At 50.6% G+C, this 17,517-nt stretch overlaps 1 protein-coding gene across 1 annotated transcript in view; it reads right to left on the bottom strand.

Moving 5' to 3' along the window:
* Positions 1–13,222: 13,222 nt before the first annotated feature.
* Positions 13,223–17,517, bottom strand: part of SMAD7 (SMAD family member 7) — a 21,688-nt gene continuing 17,393 nt past the window's right edge. The window contains 1 exon segment of the mRNA XM_029921950.1: positions 13,223–15,281. Within this exon segment, the coding sequence (XP_029777810.1) occupies positions 14,743–15,281 (539 nt within the window). The 3' untranslated portion in view covers positions 13,223–14,742.

The raw sequence follows: 17,517 nt of genomic DNA, 5'->3' as shown, positions 1-17,517 counted from the left end.
CTGGAAAAACAGGTATCTTGCCCTTCCGCCACCCGACAAACTCAAGCAAAAAGAATTCTGCAAGTTGGATTGACAGCCCAGGTGACCTATAGGAATTGGCACTAAGACACATCCTCTTGATTAAACTGTGCCATCTTCCAGTCCTTGTTTATCCTGTCCCCTGCCCACACTATCAAAACCAAACATATGCACAGAAGGGTGTCTCTGAAGAGCTTTGGGGTTCAGCACATAATTATATTTTGTAAGTAAAGCTCTTAGCATACCGCATGGCACATAATTGGCATTGAGCAAAGTCAAGTTCTTTTCCAAAAAAGAGCGTGTACAGAGGGAAGGTGACCTGGGGCTCAGCTAGTTGGTGACAGGATTGGTCTGGGTGACGTGACCCCTCTGTCTGTTCTCCCACAGCAGATGAGGATGAAGGTTATAAGAAAGTGTCAAACAAAGCCAAACAGAGCACATTTCATGCCAACAGGAGAGGCTGGAAGGCTTCTTAGAGAATTAGCTACTTGGCTGAGCCTTGGAAGAAGAAATGAACTTCATCAGATGAGGCCCGGGTACGAGGTGTTCCAGGTCAAGGAGCCTGTACCAAGGTGTGGAGGGGAAGGGCACAGCTTATACAAACAAAACAACTCAGAGCTGGGTTTTGCAGAAAGCCCTCTGTCATAACCAGGAGTGGCCGTGTGGATCAGCCGGGGAGAGCACAGGTGCCTGGAGAATGGTCAGAAAGCCTCTGAGCTGCTCCGGGTAGAGGCCAGGAGCTGCGGCAGGGAAACAAAAATGATTGGATAGTCAGAAGCTTCTGGTCCAGGGTGAGAGAAAGGCACACGAGGGGCGAGGAGCAGAAGGGAAAAGGAAGAAGGTGACTCAGCTTTCAGGCAGACGCATTTGAGGCACTGGATTTTGTGTCCAAGGCCCCTTTAGATCACGGGCACCAGAAATCACTGAGAAGGCAACAGGAGAGAGAAGGCATTTCTCTGACGGAGAGCTCTCCACGTGGTTTAGGTGAATGGTAAGTCGTGTGGGGGCAGGGAGTGACTCGGGGAGGGGAAGCTCAGGAAACCACGGACGACCCCTGAACACGCTTCCAATTGGTGAGGGTGTAGTTATCAACAAGGTTTTTAGATCCTGCAAGTCCAGGGCCAGAATGAAATTGCCGGAGATGACAGAGCAGAGGCTGAGGCTGCAAACGGGTCTTTCCCTTTCCTTCTGCCATGCAGTCATCAGGCAGGGTAAGGGGGTGGGGGGTGGAGCAAGGATGAAGAAGGGAGGGAGGAAGAAAGGAAAACATGATACAACCAGTATTTAAAGGTGATTGGCACCACAATGAAGGACTGAACTGTTTTAGAAAAGGGAACTCGTGGGATCTAGGGAACAAGAGACGCGACACAACAGAGAGGTGGAGGGATGCTGTGTACCAGGCCGGCAAGACGGCCCATCCCGACTAGAGCAGGAGAGAGACATTCAGAGAGAAAAAAATGCTGAACTGACAAAATGTCTCATCAGTTGACCCTTGAGCAAAACTGTGTTAAGAAGGATCTGAAGAGTGTGAAAAATGATGGCAAAAGGTACAATAAACTCCAAGAACATTGAAAGGACCCAAGAAGTCCCATCTCCAGGACTATCAAGGAGTTGTGTAAGAAACCACATGCACTCAGAGTACGCTCCACGGCTCAACGTGAACAGTAACGGCGTAGTCTGATGTGAGTACGGAGTTTTGATGAGAAGGGATGTAGTGTGAAGATTCAAGAGAGCTAAACCCCAGCTAGGCAGTGACTAGAGATTTAATAGATAAAATCAAAAATTGGGGATGCTTGGGTGGCTCAGTCGGTAAGGCACCCAACTCTTTTTTTTTTTTAATGTTTATTTATTTTTGAGAGAGAGAGAGAGAGTGTGTGTGTGTGAGAGCAGGGGAGGGGCAAAGAGAGAGGGAGACACCGAATCCAAAGCAAGCTCCTGGCTCTGAGCTGTCAGCACAGAGCCTGACATTGGGCTCAAATCCATGAACTGTGAGATCATGACCTGAGCCGAAGTTGGATGCTCAACTGACCAAGCCACTTAGGTGCCCTTAAGCATCCAACTCCTGATCTCAGCTCAGGTCTTGATCTCCGGGTCATGAGTTCAAGCCCCACATTGGGCTTCCTGCTGGGAGTGGTGTCTACTTTTTTAAAAAAAAATCTAAATTTGGTGTATCAGGAACACCAGAATAAGAATATTATTTAGAAATATGGTGAGATAGGGGTACCTGGTCAGCTCGGTCAGAGGAGCATGCGATTAACATAGATCTCAGGGTCGTGGGTTCGAGCCCCACATTGAATGCAGAGATTACTAAAAAAAAAAAAACTTGCAGAGATCGCTAAAAAAAAATAACTAAATAAACTTTAAAAAAGAATTTATAAAAAAAGAAAAAAGAAATATGGGGATATAATCGTAGTTCTGATGTAAATTACCTCTGACAGTGGCACTGAAAACACTGAAAAGGGCTTTAAATTTTTCTTAACACACCTCTGCACCTGTGAATATTTGATGATGAACATATCTTTTTGCAACATTTTAAACCAATAAAAAATGCTTAAATACTGAAAAAGAAGAAGAAAGACGATGATAAATACCAAAAGAAGCAGCTGGTATAGTTGAAGGGGTTGTTTCTGGTTCACTCAAGGGGGAAAAGCAAGGACAGTGAACCAGGCTGGATTTCATCATAGGGCGTTCACTCTTTCACTTCTTAAATGTTGTGCGTGAATTACTTTGAAAAAAATTAATTGAAAAAGAAATGGCCATAAAGCATAAGAAACCAAGGGGAAAAATAGGCAAAGGGTATAAATCAGAAATTCATAGAAAAAATGCAAATGTCCCTCAAACACATGAAAAACCTTCACACCCTCTCCCCTCTCAAGGCTGAAAGAAAACGTCAGAAGTGGCCGAGCATTCTCGGCCTGGGACATACACTCATAGCACAGAGGACTGGGCGGCGAGGTGTACAAAACAACACGATGGTGTGATCTTACAAGAATTTAACAAATTTCCTTTGAGCATCTCCTATGTAACAGGCAAATTGGAATGTATTTTTTAGGGGCACCTGGGTGGCTCAGTCAGTTAAGCATCCAACTTCAGCTCTCTCTCTCTCTCTCTTTCTCAAAAATAAATAAACATTAAAAATATTTTTAAGAATGTATTTTTAATTTTTTAAATGTTTATTTATTTATTTATTTATTTTTGAGAGACAGAGTGTGAACACGGAAGGGGCAGAGAGAGAGACACACAGAATCTGAAGCAGGCTCCAGGCCACGAGCTGTCAGCACAGAGCCCGACGTGGGGCTTCAACTCACGAACCATGAGACCATGACCTGAGCCGAAGTTGGACGTTCAACTGACTGCGCACCCAGGTGCCCCAAGAATGTATTTTTTAGAAATCATTAGGGTTGTGTGCTCTGATGTTAGCAGGTGCCCTGTGATTGTGGGACCAGATGTGAGTTTTTAAAAATTCTTTTTCCTTCTTATTAATTTAGTCTCTGATTTTAAAATAGTAAACATAGGTTGCTAAAGAGATCAACATAAGGGAGCCTGGGTGGCTCAGTCAGTTAAGTGTCCAACTCTTGGTTTCAGCTCAGGTCATGATCTCATGTTTCATGAGTTCGAGCCTGGCATTAGGCTCTGTGCTGACGGCATGGAGCCTGCTTGGAGTTCTCTCTCTGTCCCTCCCCACTCCCCACCCCTTGCTCTGCTCCTCCCTTGCTTGCCCATGCACTCTCTCTCTCAAAATAAATTAATTTAAAAAAGAGAGAGTTCAAAATAAAGAACAAAACAATTTTATTTATACATTTACCTATGTTGAGCACCCCCACAAAATAAGATATAAAAACAGTGAATATTAGTTTGGATAAGCACCCAGTTATGAACTGCTCAGACACCGTAGAGATTGTATGCCACGCCCAAAAGGGTCTAGCACACAGTAGGTCCTTGAATATACAAACTGAACAGTCACAATTAAGCAAGAGCTGGTGGGATATTGTAGGCAGGGTGCTTACTGTATGTATGGGAGCCTCCAGCATGTACATGGAATAAAAAAATCTACCTACAGGGGTGCCTGGGTGGCTCAGTCGGCTAAGCGTCCGGCTTCGTCTCAGGTCATGGTCTCGTGGGTTCGAGCCCCGAGTCGGACTCTGTGCTGACAATTAGCTCAGAGCCTAGAGCCTGTCTTCAGATTCTGTGTCTCCCTCTCTCTCGGACCCTCCCCTGCTCACGCTGTCTCTCTCTCTCTCTCTCAAAAATAAATAAAACATTAAAAAAAAAAAGAAATGTCAGCTGCTATTAGTAATAGTAGTAGGGTAATAGGAGATATTGTTGTTGTAATAGTACCCAGCATCCCAGAAATCCCACCGCTCATGCAGCTGCCTGGCCCCAGGCTCTTTTCCGTGTCCCCTACAGTCACAGAACCAACAAAAGGGGTTTCCTTTTCATCTGCCGGCTGCTCTCCTCCCCCTCGCCCTCATTTTCCTCCTCCCTAGCTGCCCGCTGACCTCCCGAGTAAGCCAGGGAAGTGGTACAACCTGAGCCCTCGCCTGCCACTGGCCATCCGGTCCCAGGGACGCCACCACCAGAATGTCGAACTCTCAGGCGTGGTGCTCCTGCCACACATGCTCACTGGGTCCTAAAAGATGAGGGAGAAAAGGTCAAACCTAAGGGGACACAGACTGACTTTTTGGGAAGGGGCTTGCATGCTATCGATTCCCTTTTAAAAAATTAGACTCTAGGCGCGCCTGGGTGACTCAGTCGGTTGAGCATCCGACTTCAGCTCAGGTCGTGAGCTCACGGTTTGTGGGTTCGAGCCCCGGGTCAGGCTCTGTGCTGACAGTTAGCTCAGAGCCTGGAACCTGTCTTCAGATTCTGTCTACCTCTCTCTGACCCTCCTCTACTCACGCTCTCTCTCTCTCAAAAAAGTAAATAAAACCTTTTAAAAATGACCAAAAAATAAGTAAATAAATAAAAATTAGACTCTAACGGTAGTAGAACCACGTACAGAAAAGTGCACAACTGCTAAGTGTGCGGCTCAAGCCGAAGATCTCATGCCAACAGCCCTGGGATTAAGCAGAACTTCATCAGCCTCCAGGAGCTCTTCTCCCATTCTCCCCTCCTGACGTCTAACACCAGTAGATGCACTTTGCCTGACACTGAACTCGATACAAATGGAACTTCATACAAATGGAATCAGGCAGGGTGTGTTTCTGTGTCTGGCTTTTTCAGCTTAGCGTCATACCTGTGAGAAGCATTCTGTTGCGAATAATCGTAGTCCTTTGTTCCCGCTGCTGTGCGAAGTCCACTGTGTAATGCTTTTTTTTTAATTTTTAAAGAAAATATTTTTAAGTTTTTCATTTATTTTGAGGGAGAGAAAGCAAGCCAGCAGGGGAGGGGCAGAGAGAGAGAGAGGATCCCAAGCAGGCTCTGCGCTGTAGCTCCATACGGGGCTCGAACCCACAAACCGTGAGATCACGACCTGAGCCAAAACCAAGTCAGAGCCTCAACCAACTAAGCCACCCAGGCGCACTACCACTTTAAGAAAAAAAATCCATTCTACTTTTAATGGACAATGTTTCCATTGTTCTGGCTACTTGAATAGTGGCTGTGCATATCCTTGAATGCAACTTTTGGTGAATATGTGTATGTGTTTCTGATACAGGAATGATAATCTTTAGCTTGAGGATACGGCCAGTTTTCAGAAATTACTAAACCGTTTTACACCCGCACCATCCTCACAAGAGGCCTCCAGTTCTCCCACACTGCTGCTCTCATTCAGTATCAAGCTGTGTACCTTTTCAGTGGACACAAGCGTCTTTTCAATTCAGCTCCTAAACTAGACATGAAAATGGATGGTCTACAGAACTATCTGGAATGGATTATTAAGTGACAAAACCAGGTTGCAAGCCAAAATGTGTAACACGGCTTCGTTCATGAAAATTGTATACGTGTGTGTATAGAATCAGAGGCCAAATTTAGAAAGGGGACGCATTAAAGCCTCCATAGCCTCTAGGACTGGTTCTGGAAGGCATAACTTTATATTTTTTTAATGTTTATTTATTTTAGAGAGGGGGAAGGGAAGAGGGAAGGAGACAGAAGATCCAAAGCGGGCTCCATGCTGGCAGCACAGAGGCCAATGTGGGGCTCGAACTCACAAACTGTGAGATCATGACCTGAGCCGAAGTTGGATGCTAAATGAACTGAGCCACCCAGGCGCCCCTGGAAGGCATAACTTTAGATCATGACATTGAGGATGGCTTTTCCTTTTCATTTGGGGGTTTTCAGCCTTTTTTAAATTTGAAAACAAAAGCCTGCATAAATCAAAAAAAGTATCCATCCCCCATTCCCCATTCCCGGCACACGGCATTCCATTACCTAAGGCTGGCAGCCTGACCCTGTATTTCTTGTTATTCCCAGCATCCTCTCCTGCTCTGGAATTACCCTGGGCAGGGCCTCTGGGACAAGTCTCCCGGGCACTGTAATTTCCCTGGCTGTGGCATGTCATTAAAAGATCTGGTGCCGATGATGCAAAGCCCAGATGCGGCAAAGATTCCAGCCCTAATGGGACAGGACAGCCTGGCCCTGGAGCCAGCCTTCTGGCAGGGACAGCCCTGGAGTCTCAAGCTGCCTCAGTGGGACATGGCCTTCAGGACATATCTTCACTTGGAGGAAAGAAACTGTGAACAGTGCACTTTCGAAGCAGCGGCCTCCCATGGGAGCTCAGGGCTCAACTCAAGGGGTGTACAATTAGGCAGTGCTGGCCCTTGCTTTGCCACTCTCGAGCTGTGAGGGCCTCCCTGGGCCTCCATTTCCTCACCTGTAAAATGGGATAATAACAACCCTTACCTTGCAGCCCGCTGTGTTTGCTAGGATGGTGGAGACGGCTGGGCTGTTGCTATTCCCATGGCTCCGGGAGGCAGGGTTTTACATTTACCTCTGGTGGGGGGGAGGGGGTATAAAGACGAGAGTGCACTCTTCTTTATCACTAATGGAAAGCAAGCACTTTTCTTGGGGAAAACTGAATTCACCTGAAATTTGAATTGCGTGTATTTTAGTTGAGAGCTAAGTAACCACTCAGCATTGATTCAGCCAAGGAATATTTGTCGAGTGCCCACTGTGTGCTGGGCACTGTTCTAGACACTGGGGACACGGCAGCAGCCAGAGCCCAGTTCCTGCCGTTTCGGAGCTTTGTCTCTGCGGGAAGAGTCAGCCCACAGCCAAACCAACAAACATACATCGTACAGTGTGAAACATGCATGTAATACAATACATATGATGTCAAACAGTGCTGTGAAGAAAGATAAAGCAGCATAAGAGGGTGTACTGGGGGTGGGGGGCACCTGGGAGTCGGTAAGCATCCAGCTTTGGCTCAGGTCATGATCTCACAGTTCATAGGTTTGAGCCCCACGTCAGGCTCTGTGCTGACAGCTCAGACCCTGGAGCCTGCTTCGGATTCTCTGTGTCTCCCTCTCTCACTGTCTCTCCCCCGCTTGCACTCTATTTCTCTCTGTCTCTCAAAAATGAATAAACATTTAAAAAAGTAAATAATAAAATAAAACAAGAGGATATACTGGGAATGCTGCCCAAGGAGTCAAATCACTATGTTCAGTTGAGCCTGGGCTCTGTTCTGGAACTCTCTCTCTCTCGTTGGCCAAGTGAGAAAGCCCAGGACGGTGCAGGTCTTGGCTGGGTCTAAGCTGCCACCGGCCTGGGCTGGACCACTCTGCGTTGCTCACTTCTGTGGAGATGGGTGGCCTGGGGAGGAGGATGGAGAGGGGCTGCGAGTGGCTTGTAGGAGGTGAGGAGCAGGCCGGGGGGCATTTCCATGAGTCAGTGGGGTGCTGCACCCTCAGAGGGCACCCCAGCCACCCTCAAGAGACACCACTGGAGCTCGGGTCAAATCTATTACAGCAGGTACTAACTCTGCACCTACTATGAGCCCAGAGCTGGATTCTTGCTCTGAAAGATTCTAGTAAGTTTGAGAGCTGGCGCCTGGCGTCAAGGTGCCCCAGTCAGCCTGCAGGTTATGAGGCCCATCTTCATAGAGAGAGGAAAGCACAACAGATTGGGTGAGCACCTGCGTGTGGGGAGCAGGCCACGATTCATCTGGACCGGCAAAGTGCCAAATCTTGGCCCGGTGACACACAAAATGTGCACATTTACACAAAGTCGGCGCCGTGGCTTCCCAGAGCAGGGATTCAGGGATCCAGGCTGTTTCCAGAGCATGCCTCCGCCAGCCCGAATGTGTCTTCCAGGTGCAGGGTGCGAGACAGAGAGTCAAAGAGAGGCAGAAAGAGCTGGGTCTCGGCTGACCAGTCCTTCACTGCTCCAGGCTAGGAGGGGGCTCAGCCCACCAGCCAGGACAAGTCAAGTAGCCCCACACAGCCTACAAGGGTGACTGGGAAACATAGGGCGCACACATCTAGTCCCCCAGCGGCCCCTCGTTCCTGCCGGGATGTGCCCAGCTGAGTGGAGGAAGGGGAGTTCGAAAGGGGCATTGGACGGGACACATGAGTGTCATGCTTTGGAGAGAAAGAGCCCTGGGATCGGCTTAAGGAGAGGTGCCGGGCCTGGTTCTGCCATTTCTGGGCTGGGGGTCCCAGCTGACTCACTGGTTCTTCCGTTCTCAGTCTCTTCTTCTACAATGGGGATAATCAGAGCCGCCAGCCAGAATCAGGAGCAGAACGTGTGCGCAAGGGTCTCTGCACTGCTGAGAACTAATGTGATATCGTTATCAACGAATTAGCCGTGTTTTCTTTCAGGTTCAGCGCAGCCCTAAGAGATACGTTCTGTTTCTACCTCAAGGGCCTCTGTGTCCTGCCTGTGAATCCAAGACAGACAGACTCCATCTCATACTCTTCCACCAAAGTGGCCACACTGGCCGGGGACCACACTGCGAGCAATAGCAGGAGCAAACGGTCGTTGTTGTTATTCCAACAATTCCTGTCAAGTTTGCCATCTAGTATGTAATAGACATGGGCTTGTCTTAGGATAAAAACAGTTCTAGTCTTTATTTCCCCTGAAGATCCTACTAAAATGGCAGCACCAGGAAAGTGCTTTGGGCTGTTGTTTTTTAATTTCTATCTGTTTTTTAGAGAGAGAGAGAGAGACAAAGCATGGGTGGGAGAGGAGCAGAGAGAGAGGGTAACACAGAATCCAAAGCAGGCTCCAGGGTCTGAGCTGTCAGCACAGAGCCTTGATGTGGGGCTTGGACCCACAGCCATGAGATCACTACCTGAGCTTAAGTCAGATGCTCAACTGACTGAGCCACCCAGGCACCCCTGGTGCCCTGGGTTTATTTGTCAGCTTAGCTGGCCCAGGGCACGCAAGTCCATGGGACCACCTCAGGTCTGGGGCTGAGATCCTGGGGCTCTTAAATCCTCACATAGCCTTTCTAGAAAGAGGTTCCCAGCTCTCCTAGTCTCTGCGGCTCCGATAGGCACCAAACCGTGAGTCCACCCTGACCCACCCCCAGCCCTCACCCAGCCTTTATCTCCAATCTCCCACCTCCCCAGCCCCCCAGCCAGTAAATCATCCCTGAATTAAAGTGCTTGTACTGGTCCGAACTCACCAGGGGCCTCCTCCAGCGGCCACTTTGTGTTCAGTAGATTAATTGCAGCTGGGGGAGGGACGGGAATCCATTTTTAGAAAATCATTACTTTCAGAAAGAGAAGGGGGCACTTCTGGTTGGGGAAAAGTGCTGAGCTGGCAGCTCCTGAAACACCAGGAAACCTGGGACTGTGCCGGCTGCTCACGGCTTGGCCTGCACGGCCCACATCCCCTCCCCAAGGCCAGGGCACCCCAGCCCTCCTGCCTGCCTCCCACCGGCATTAGCCTCCTGCTCTGGCCTGGGCTCAGCAGTTCGCTGGCATTCTGAGCATGAAGGGGTCACCCCAGTATTGGTCACCCCCCCGCTGCTGATGGGCTTTTTGTACAGCCAGCCAGCTTGCACTGTAGCTACACAGAGGTCACTGTCAGCCCCTGCTGACAGCTCCTCGGCAAAAAGGAGGTTGGGGACCCCTAACTGCTGCTGCCTTGAATTGAGCATCTAGCAGCTTAACTGATATGAAATTGCCATCTTTGTAGGTCATGATGGTCAGATATTAGCAGTCCCACGTGGTTCAGCCTAATTAGCATATGGCCATCTCTTTGGATGTCTTTTCTCACTCATCCCCCTCTTGGCCCCGTGAGACAGGTATACATGTCCATTTGTTTCAGAAATGGAGGTTCAGAGAGGTTAAGTGACTTGCCCAAGTAAGTACTCAAACCCTGGTCTACGTGACTCCAAAACCCAGGACTGTGAGTCACATCCTATTTCATGACAGACCCCCATCCCACCTGCCCCCACACTCACTCATTCATGAGCTTTGTGCTTCTTTGAGCTGTTGCCCAGCCAACAAGCACACCGGGGTTGGGGGCCAGGGGGTGCTGGCTAAGCCCGCCTGCCTTGCTGCTGTCATGAGGGGCCACGAGTGACCCAACACTGGCAAGGGCCTTGGTGCATACAAATGTCGCTTCTATTGGTGATCAGATCAGCGTGGTCCTTTCAAACCAGAACTTGTTTTAGGAGAAAAACGTGCCCAACACAGTCACCCCCTGCCCCAGGTGTGCCCCTAGAGATTAGATAGCAGAGAGATGATGAAATCTGACACTGCCACTTACCAGCTGGGGGGCTTGGCCAACTCTTTGAACCTCAGTTTCTTCATCTGTAGAATGGGGCTAACAATGGCATCTATTTTTAGGGCGGTTTGGAAGGATTATATGGGATAATCCCAATGTGCTTGGAATGCTGGGAACACTGCCTCACGCACAGTCAGGACACAATCTGTGCTGACTGTTCTTACTCCCAGGCCAAACTAAGCCCACAATTCTGCCTCTCTCTTCCTCATTCAAGGGACAAGCCCTGTCTGAGCATTGTGCTAGGAAATGTCAGGATAGCAGATCCTAAGCAGGGCCCCAACTGATGCTTCGGAGTGCCAAGACCTATGGTTCAGGAGGGGAGACAGATTCCTACACTACCGATGTCTCTTTAGGTCAGATATTTTTAAAAGCCACGAGGCTTCCTGGAGGAGGTGTGGCCTGAGTTACTTCCTGAAGGATAAGAAGAGAGCCCATTGAAGAAGCTGGAAAGCACTTGCTTGGAAGCCCAGAAGCAAGGCTTGTTTGAGGAGCTACAAATGCCCCCAGTCCGGGGCCAGGGTGAGGAGGTAAAAGGGTGAGGTCTGCAGAGAAGCGCTGGGAGGCCCGGAACGAAATCACTCCCGGTGGAATCTAAGAGGGGAAGATGTGTGAGAGAGATTTGCATTTTACAGTCACAGATTGAATGAGGCAGGAGGGACAGGATTTGGTTGTTTATTGTATGATTGCAGACAGGAAAAGAGAGATCGGAAAACCCAGATTCCTGGTCGGGGCTGAGACAGCCACAGGTGAGGGCCAATAAGGCCACCAGAGTGCTGCTGCTGCCCAGGGAGAGGGCAGAACCCTGTAAGACACCCCAAAAGTTGAGGGGTGAACTGAGAGAAAAAGAGTAGAACCAGGCAGGGACATCTTCACTTCCAGCCACTAATCCAAACCCCAGCTGGTCTTTGGGAGCCTGGGGCTGTGCTCGCCTGGCCTGCTGGTGGGCGTGTGGTCCTCTGGTGGCACTTGTCACTGGAGGGCGGGGTGCTGCCCTCAGCGGTCCTGGCACATGGAAGGCATGCAGGGAAGACCTGTGCATGATGCCCACTCTGGCCAGGTGAGGAGCGGTGGACTACCAGCAGACACCTGGCTTCCCCTACGCATCCCTCTGTCCCTGCCCACCCACGGCCAGCCAGGCCACCAGGGTCTATGCACGCCCCCACCCCAGTTGCAGCCTACTGGGGCTGAAAGTCAAGTCCAGGAAACACAGGAGGGCATCCAGGTGCTGCTGCCACAGCCGGCTCCTGCCTTCCGCATCAGAGGCCTTGCCCAAACAGTGGGGCCAGGTGGCAGCGTGGAACCCCCAGCCCTCCACCTCCCCACTCCCGTCTCACTTTGAGTTTCAGGGCTGTCACTCTACAGGATTCCATCAAATAAACATCTCAGCAGGAACCGAGGACTAAGCCCACTCAACCGTGGAGTCAGATCCAGATCTCTCTAAGCACTTACTCCCTAAGTGACCTTGGGCAAGTCTTTGAACCTCTCAAAGCCTGCATTTTTGCAGGGGGTCCTAGTAAGAATTAAGTAATTCCCCTGAACACTTAGCATCGTGCCTCGCACCTGGTTACGCATCCAATAAATGGCAGGTATTATTATTATTAAAGTGCTTCCTGCAGGCTGATGCAAGTTAGAGCAAACTAAAATGACTTTGCCGGCTCCTGATGTAACACCTCCCCACCCCACCCCTCCTCCACACTACCACCCTGGAGTTAATTAAAACCCTCCTGGGTGTTTTCCAGACATGGGATTTTACACTTATTCTTGGTTGCAGAACTAGAATGGAGGCAGGTTTCACTTCAACTGATTTAAAAAAAAAAAAAAAAAAAAAAAGCAAAATGCTGCTTTGAGAGGTAGTGAGTTCCCCATCAGCTCATGTGAATAAGCTAGCCCAGATGACCATTTGGCACTAAGGCTCGAGCATAAATGCACCCGTGTTGATATTTCTTACAACTGAACTGTAATTCTCTTGAATGAAATGGTGGTGTCAATGGGCTGTAGTGCTCTGTACCACTATTTGGTAAAATAAAATACTGATAGTCCTGCTGCGCCCTCCAAATAGTGGTTTCCAAATTGTGCCAGTTTGTGGTACCCACAGTCTTAACCCCCCACTTCAGAGACACCCCCTTCCTGGATCTTAGGATCAAGAGCCCTGTTTGGACGCACTGCTTGTGCTCGCTTCGGCAGCACATATACTAAAATTGGACCCACCGCCTGTGGGAGAGGTCTTGGAGTCCAAAACGTGGTTTAGATCACACAGCAGAAACCCACCCACCTTTACAATTCGGGGCTCCCTGGTGTTGACGAATACAGGACGCCTGGCCAGCTATGCCCCACGGTCGCTGCGTACTAACAGGAAGAGGGGGATCTTTGTAACAGATCGTGAAGATCGTGTTCTGCAGGCCCCTTTCGTGAGTCATCTCCCCTTTCCCAACCAAGTACAGGGGGCCAAGGTGACCCCAAGTCCTGATTCCTACAGACGCCCTCCCTTCTCCCCTCCCACCAGAAGAAAAAGATGCTGGAGGACATGGAATCAAGTATACATTTTAAAAATTGTTTAATGGAACATAAACTCCTTTAGAAAAACATTCAGCCAGGTGATAACACCCATAGAAAAAAACACCAATCTCGTGTTTATCTTTTTTTAATTTGGCATTTGTTATTTGCATTTATATTAAAGCAAAGTGCATCTTTTCTTTTATTTTTCTTGTTTATACACATTGCACAATACATAAATAATGATGCTTATAAAACGTCTTTATATTTACAAGTAATAATATATTTATATATAACATAAAATACATTTTTTTCTTTAATAAATCTCAGGGTTTTTTTTTCAGGAGTCCTTTCTCTCTCAAAGCACTACAATGCTAAATTTCCAATGAGAATGCTTCTCTTGTTCATTTAAACCTTTGTAGTTAGAAAAATAGCTTATGTTAAAGTCTAAACATGCTCATTGAGCTAAGAGCAGTGTCAACATATCATACGAGTGTATGAGTTGTAGAAGAAATGAAAGAAGAGTTAGGTGTGAGCCCAGGGTGGTACCTTGGGTTATGATGGACCGAATCCTTCTTGGTGGGAAGGGGGGCTGCTGAGAAGTCTCCCTCCCGGGGCAGCTCCCCCCGCTGGTCTAACAGCAGAGCTCAACACACAGGCGGCAGAGGGGAGGAAAGTGCTGAGCTGGTTTTCTCGGGTGGGGGAGGGGACGGGCACCTGACATGACCAGGGGCAGAGAAGAGGCTGATGGGGTTTGGGAGGGTGCTCGGTGGGCAATACTGTGCCAGGGTGGCCCCGGCAGCCCTGGGGAAGCCCATCTCAAGAGAGATCCAGGAGCAGATGGCCAAAAAAAGAAAGAGACGTGACAAGGACAGCAGGGTGGCTGGAAGGGAGTGAGGACAAGCAGGGAACGACTGGTTCTGGTTCAGCCTCTTTGCAGGTTTGCTTCTAAGAAGCCTGCAGACAGGCCCGTGTCCTAGGAGGGGAGAGGCGGGGCGGGGAGGCTTGGGGAGCGGGGTGCAGGGGAGGGAGAGAGCCTGGCTCCTGGCAGCTGCCGGAACCCCAGCTGCCAGCTTGCCCAGGTACGGCCTCTGCCCCCACTGAGCATGTCCAAAGGGCAGGAGACACACAGCTCGGAGGGCAGGCCTCTCGCAGACACCGCAAGACACAGGCGCACGCGCACAGACGCACACACGCTCTCACATACACGGGCCCCGACGAGGGGAAACAAGGACCCCAAGGTTAGGGCCTGGCCCCCATTCTTCCACTGTGTTGGCTGGGGACTCACTGTCGCTTCCCCTTTTCACACTGGGGTGTGCTCTGCCCGGCACACTCCACCCCAAAGAAGCCCCCAACAATTCTTTTCATAAGCTATTTCTCAAGGAACAAAACAGAACATAAACAACGACCAGAAAGGCGGGGAGTGGGGGGTGGGGGTGGGGGGAACACACCGACCAAAAAGAGTCTGCATGAAAAGCAAGCACTCGGGAGGGAAAGAGTAGCAGCAAAGTAGTTTGGACTGGGCCCGCTCGGCTCGCGCTCCGTCTCCCCACGCGGCTACCGGCTGTTGAAAATGACCTCGAGCCAGCACGGGCAGCTGCTGATGAACTGGCGGGTGTAGCACTGGCCCCAGCCCTTCACAAAGCTGATCTGCACCGTGAAGCCGGTCCACGGCTGCTGCATGAACTCGTGGTCGTTGGGCCGCTGCAAGCTGTACGCTTTCTCGTAGTCAAAAGCCTTGATGGAGAAACCGGGGAACACTTTGTGTACCAACAGCGTCCTGGAGTCCGGGTTGTCCAGTGTGGCCGACTTGATGAAGACGGGGTAGCTGCTGCGGTTGTACACCCACACGCCGTCCACTTCCCGCGTCAGCTGGATGCCGCAGCCGATCTTGCTCCGCACCTTCTGCACCAGCTGACTCTTGTTGTCGGAGTTGAGCTGTCCGAGGCAAAAGCCATTCCCCTGAGGTAGATCATAGAAGATGTCCAGGGAGGGCTCCTGGACACAGTAGAGCCTCCCCACTCTCGTCTTCTCCTCCCAGTATGCCACCACGCACCAGTGTGACCGATCCCCAGGCTCCAGAAGAAGTTGGGAATCTGCAAAACAAGATGGCAGACGTGGTTGGTGGTGATGGGAACTGGCATTTTCCTCTTCGAGAACCAAGGTGCACACAGGAGGTTCATCACCAACTCAAGCTCTCGTTAAGACAGGTGATGGCGGTGCTGGGTCTGCCGCCGGCTCGGCAGTCCCACCGTGGCTCAGAAATCTGGACCCAGAGATGCAAGAACGTGCTTGTGAGCTCGGGGCTCGCTGGGGTGCCTCCTGCCTCCAGTCCCCCACCCTGGACGCCATCATGTTTTACCCGTGGGACTAGTGGAAGTCCCATGCCTGTAAAGCCCAGGGGCTAGGGTACGCTTAGTAACATCACCTGTCTTGTTTTAGGGACAGGATGGCCTAGAGTTGTAGCTCTTTAACCTGGACAGAGCCCCTGGTCACCCTCAGGAGAAAAACCAGGACCCAGAAAGAGCCAGACCTAGAACCCAGGCCTCCAGACTCCAGGGTCCCGTCCTATGTGGTCTCTGTGTTTGTCACCCAGTGCTCAGGTCAGCGCCTCAGTCATAAAGGAGCGCTATCTGATAAAAATGAAAGTGCGGGTGCTTTGGGGCAAAAAGATCTTCCTAGTAGAAAATCCTCTCTCAGTGTGTCTGTCAGCAGCAGCTCTGGACACAAAGGGCGAATTCAGTCAAAATGCCGGTCCGGCGTTAACCCAGACTACCTTGCCGAAGCTGCTTCTGGCCCAGACAGGGGAGTGTGCGTCTCAAATGGGGTGACTTTCCTTGAAGTGGCCTTCTCTGCCTGTACCCTCTCTCCCCTCCCTCCCTAGAAGCATGCAGACACCTTGCCCTGGCCCCTTCTCCCCATTACCCCTGCCCCTCCCTCAGCCCCCCCCCCAGCTTTCCTGGACTTGGTTCTTCCCACAGGCTGCCAGGAGACTGGGGGGAAGGAGGGGACCCTGATAAGGTGACTTTCCTGAACAGGCGCTTGGAGGTCTTTAAAGGGGGGATCACAGGGAGGGAAAGGGGGCCCCAGCGGCTGGCATTCCAACTCCTCCTTCCACTGGAGCCAGCGGGGCAGGCCTCAGACTGGGAACCATAAATCTCCCCAGCCGGCCAGGGCAGGCTGCAAGGAACGGGCAGGCTGCAGGAACGCTGTGGTTTGCGGGGCAGGGCGGAGACCGGAAGTCTTGTATTTGTTAACAAAAATGGGGAGAGGCAGGCAGCAGAGACCTCCTCCTGCTTCCCCTGTGGCCCTCACTGTTCACTCACCCGGGGGCTTGGGGCCTGAGGACCTTGGGGCCTGAGGACCGGGCAGGGTGGGGTGGCTGCGAGATGGTTTTTTGTTTGTTTGGTCTTTCTGATTTTGGAACAAGGGCGGGGGGCATGCGGATGGGCTATACACCATGGCAGCTGGGAGTGGAGGAGGGCTCCGGGGGCCACGTCCTGCCACCCCAGCAGGCCAGATAACTAACCCACGGCAGCGCAGCACATAACTGCCTCTAACCTTTACAGGCATGTTAGGACCTGGGAACTAGTCGGCTCCATTAATTTTTTTTTTTTTAAGCAGCAGCCAGCCTTGCATGGAGGCGTTCTGTGAATGCGTCTGTGTGCTGTGACCCACGGAGGGAGCCACGAACACACACCCTGAGTGGCTGTCTCCTCTGGACACCCCACTGGCCTTCCCAAATGCCTACCCAGACAGCTCCACGAAATGGGGACGCGGAGGGCTCCCTCCTCTCCCTCAACCCCACCCCTCCGAAAATCAGCCCCAGAAAACTGGCCTGGCCCCCAAAACATGTGCATCTATAAAGCACAAGTGAGTGAGAGAGACTGTGTGTCCGTGTGTGTGAGCACACGTTGAGTGTGTTGTGTGAGCATGCGTGTGTTTGCGTGCGTACACTCTGGAACATATGGAAAAATAAAAAAGGGACAAGGGCTCCAAGCAGAGGTGACTCATCAGGCATTAACTTGTTTCTGCAAAGTATCCATCAACTGCTAATAAACTCGTGAGTGCTGGCAATCTTTGAACTTTCTTGTCGAGGGAGTTCAGCTCTAAATGCTACACCAAAGACCCATAAGATCCATGTAAATAAGAATACTCTGGCGTGCAAGTTTGCTGGGAAGGAGAAAGCTCTCTTCTGGAAGGGATGGGGGCGACCTGTTTTGGGGAGGAGGGTGTTTTGAAATGTAAGAAGCTCTCTTGCATATTATCCCAACTCAGAAGGCAAACCTGGTCTGGAATGAAGACTGGGGGTGGGGAGGTGCAGGAGACCCT

Source organism: Suricata suricatta, chromosome 14, assembly GCF_006229205.1.
Source record: "Suricata suricatta isolate VVHF042 chromosome 14, meerkat_22Aug2017_6uvM2_HiC, whole genome shotgun sequence".
NCBI lineage: Eukaryota > Metazoa > Chordata > Mammalia > Carnivora > Herpestidae > Suricata > Suricata suricatta.
This window is presented reverse-complemented; position numbering and strand designations above follow the sequence as displayed.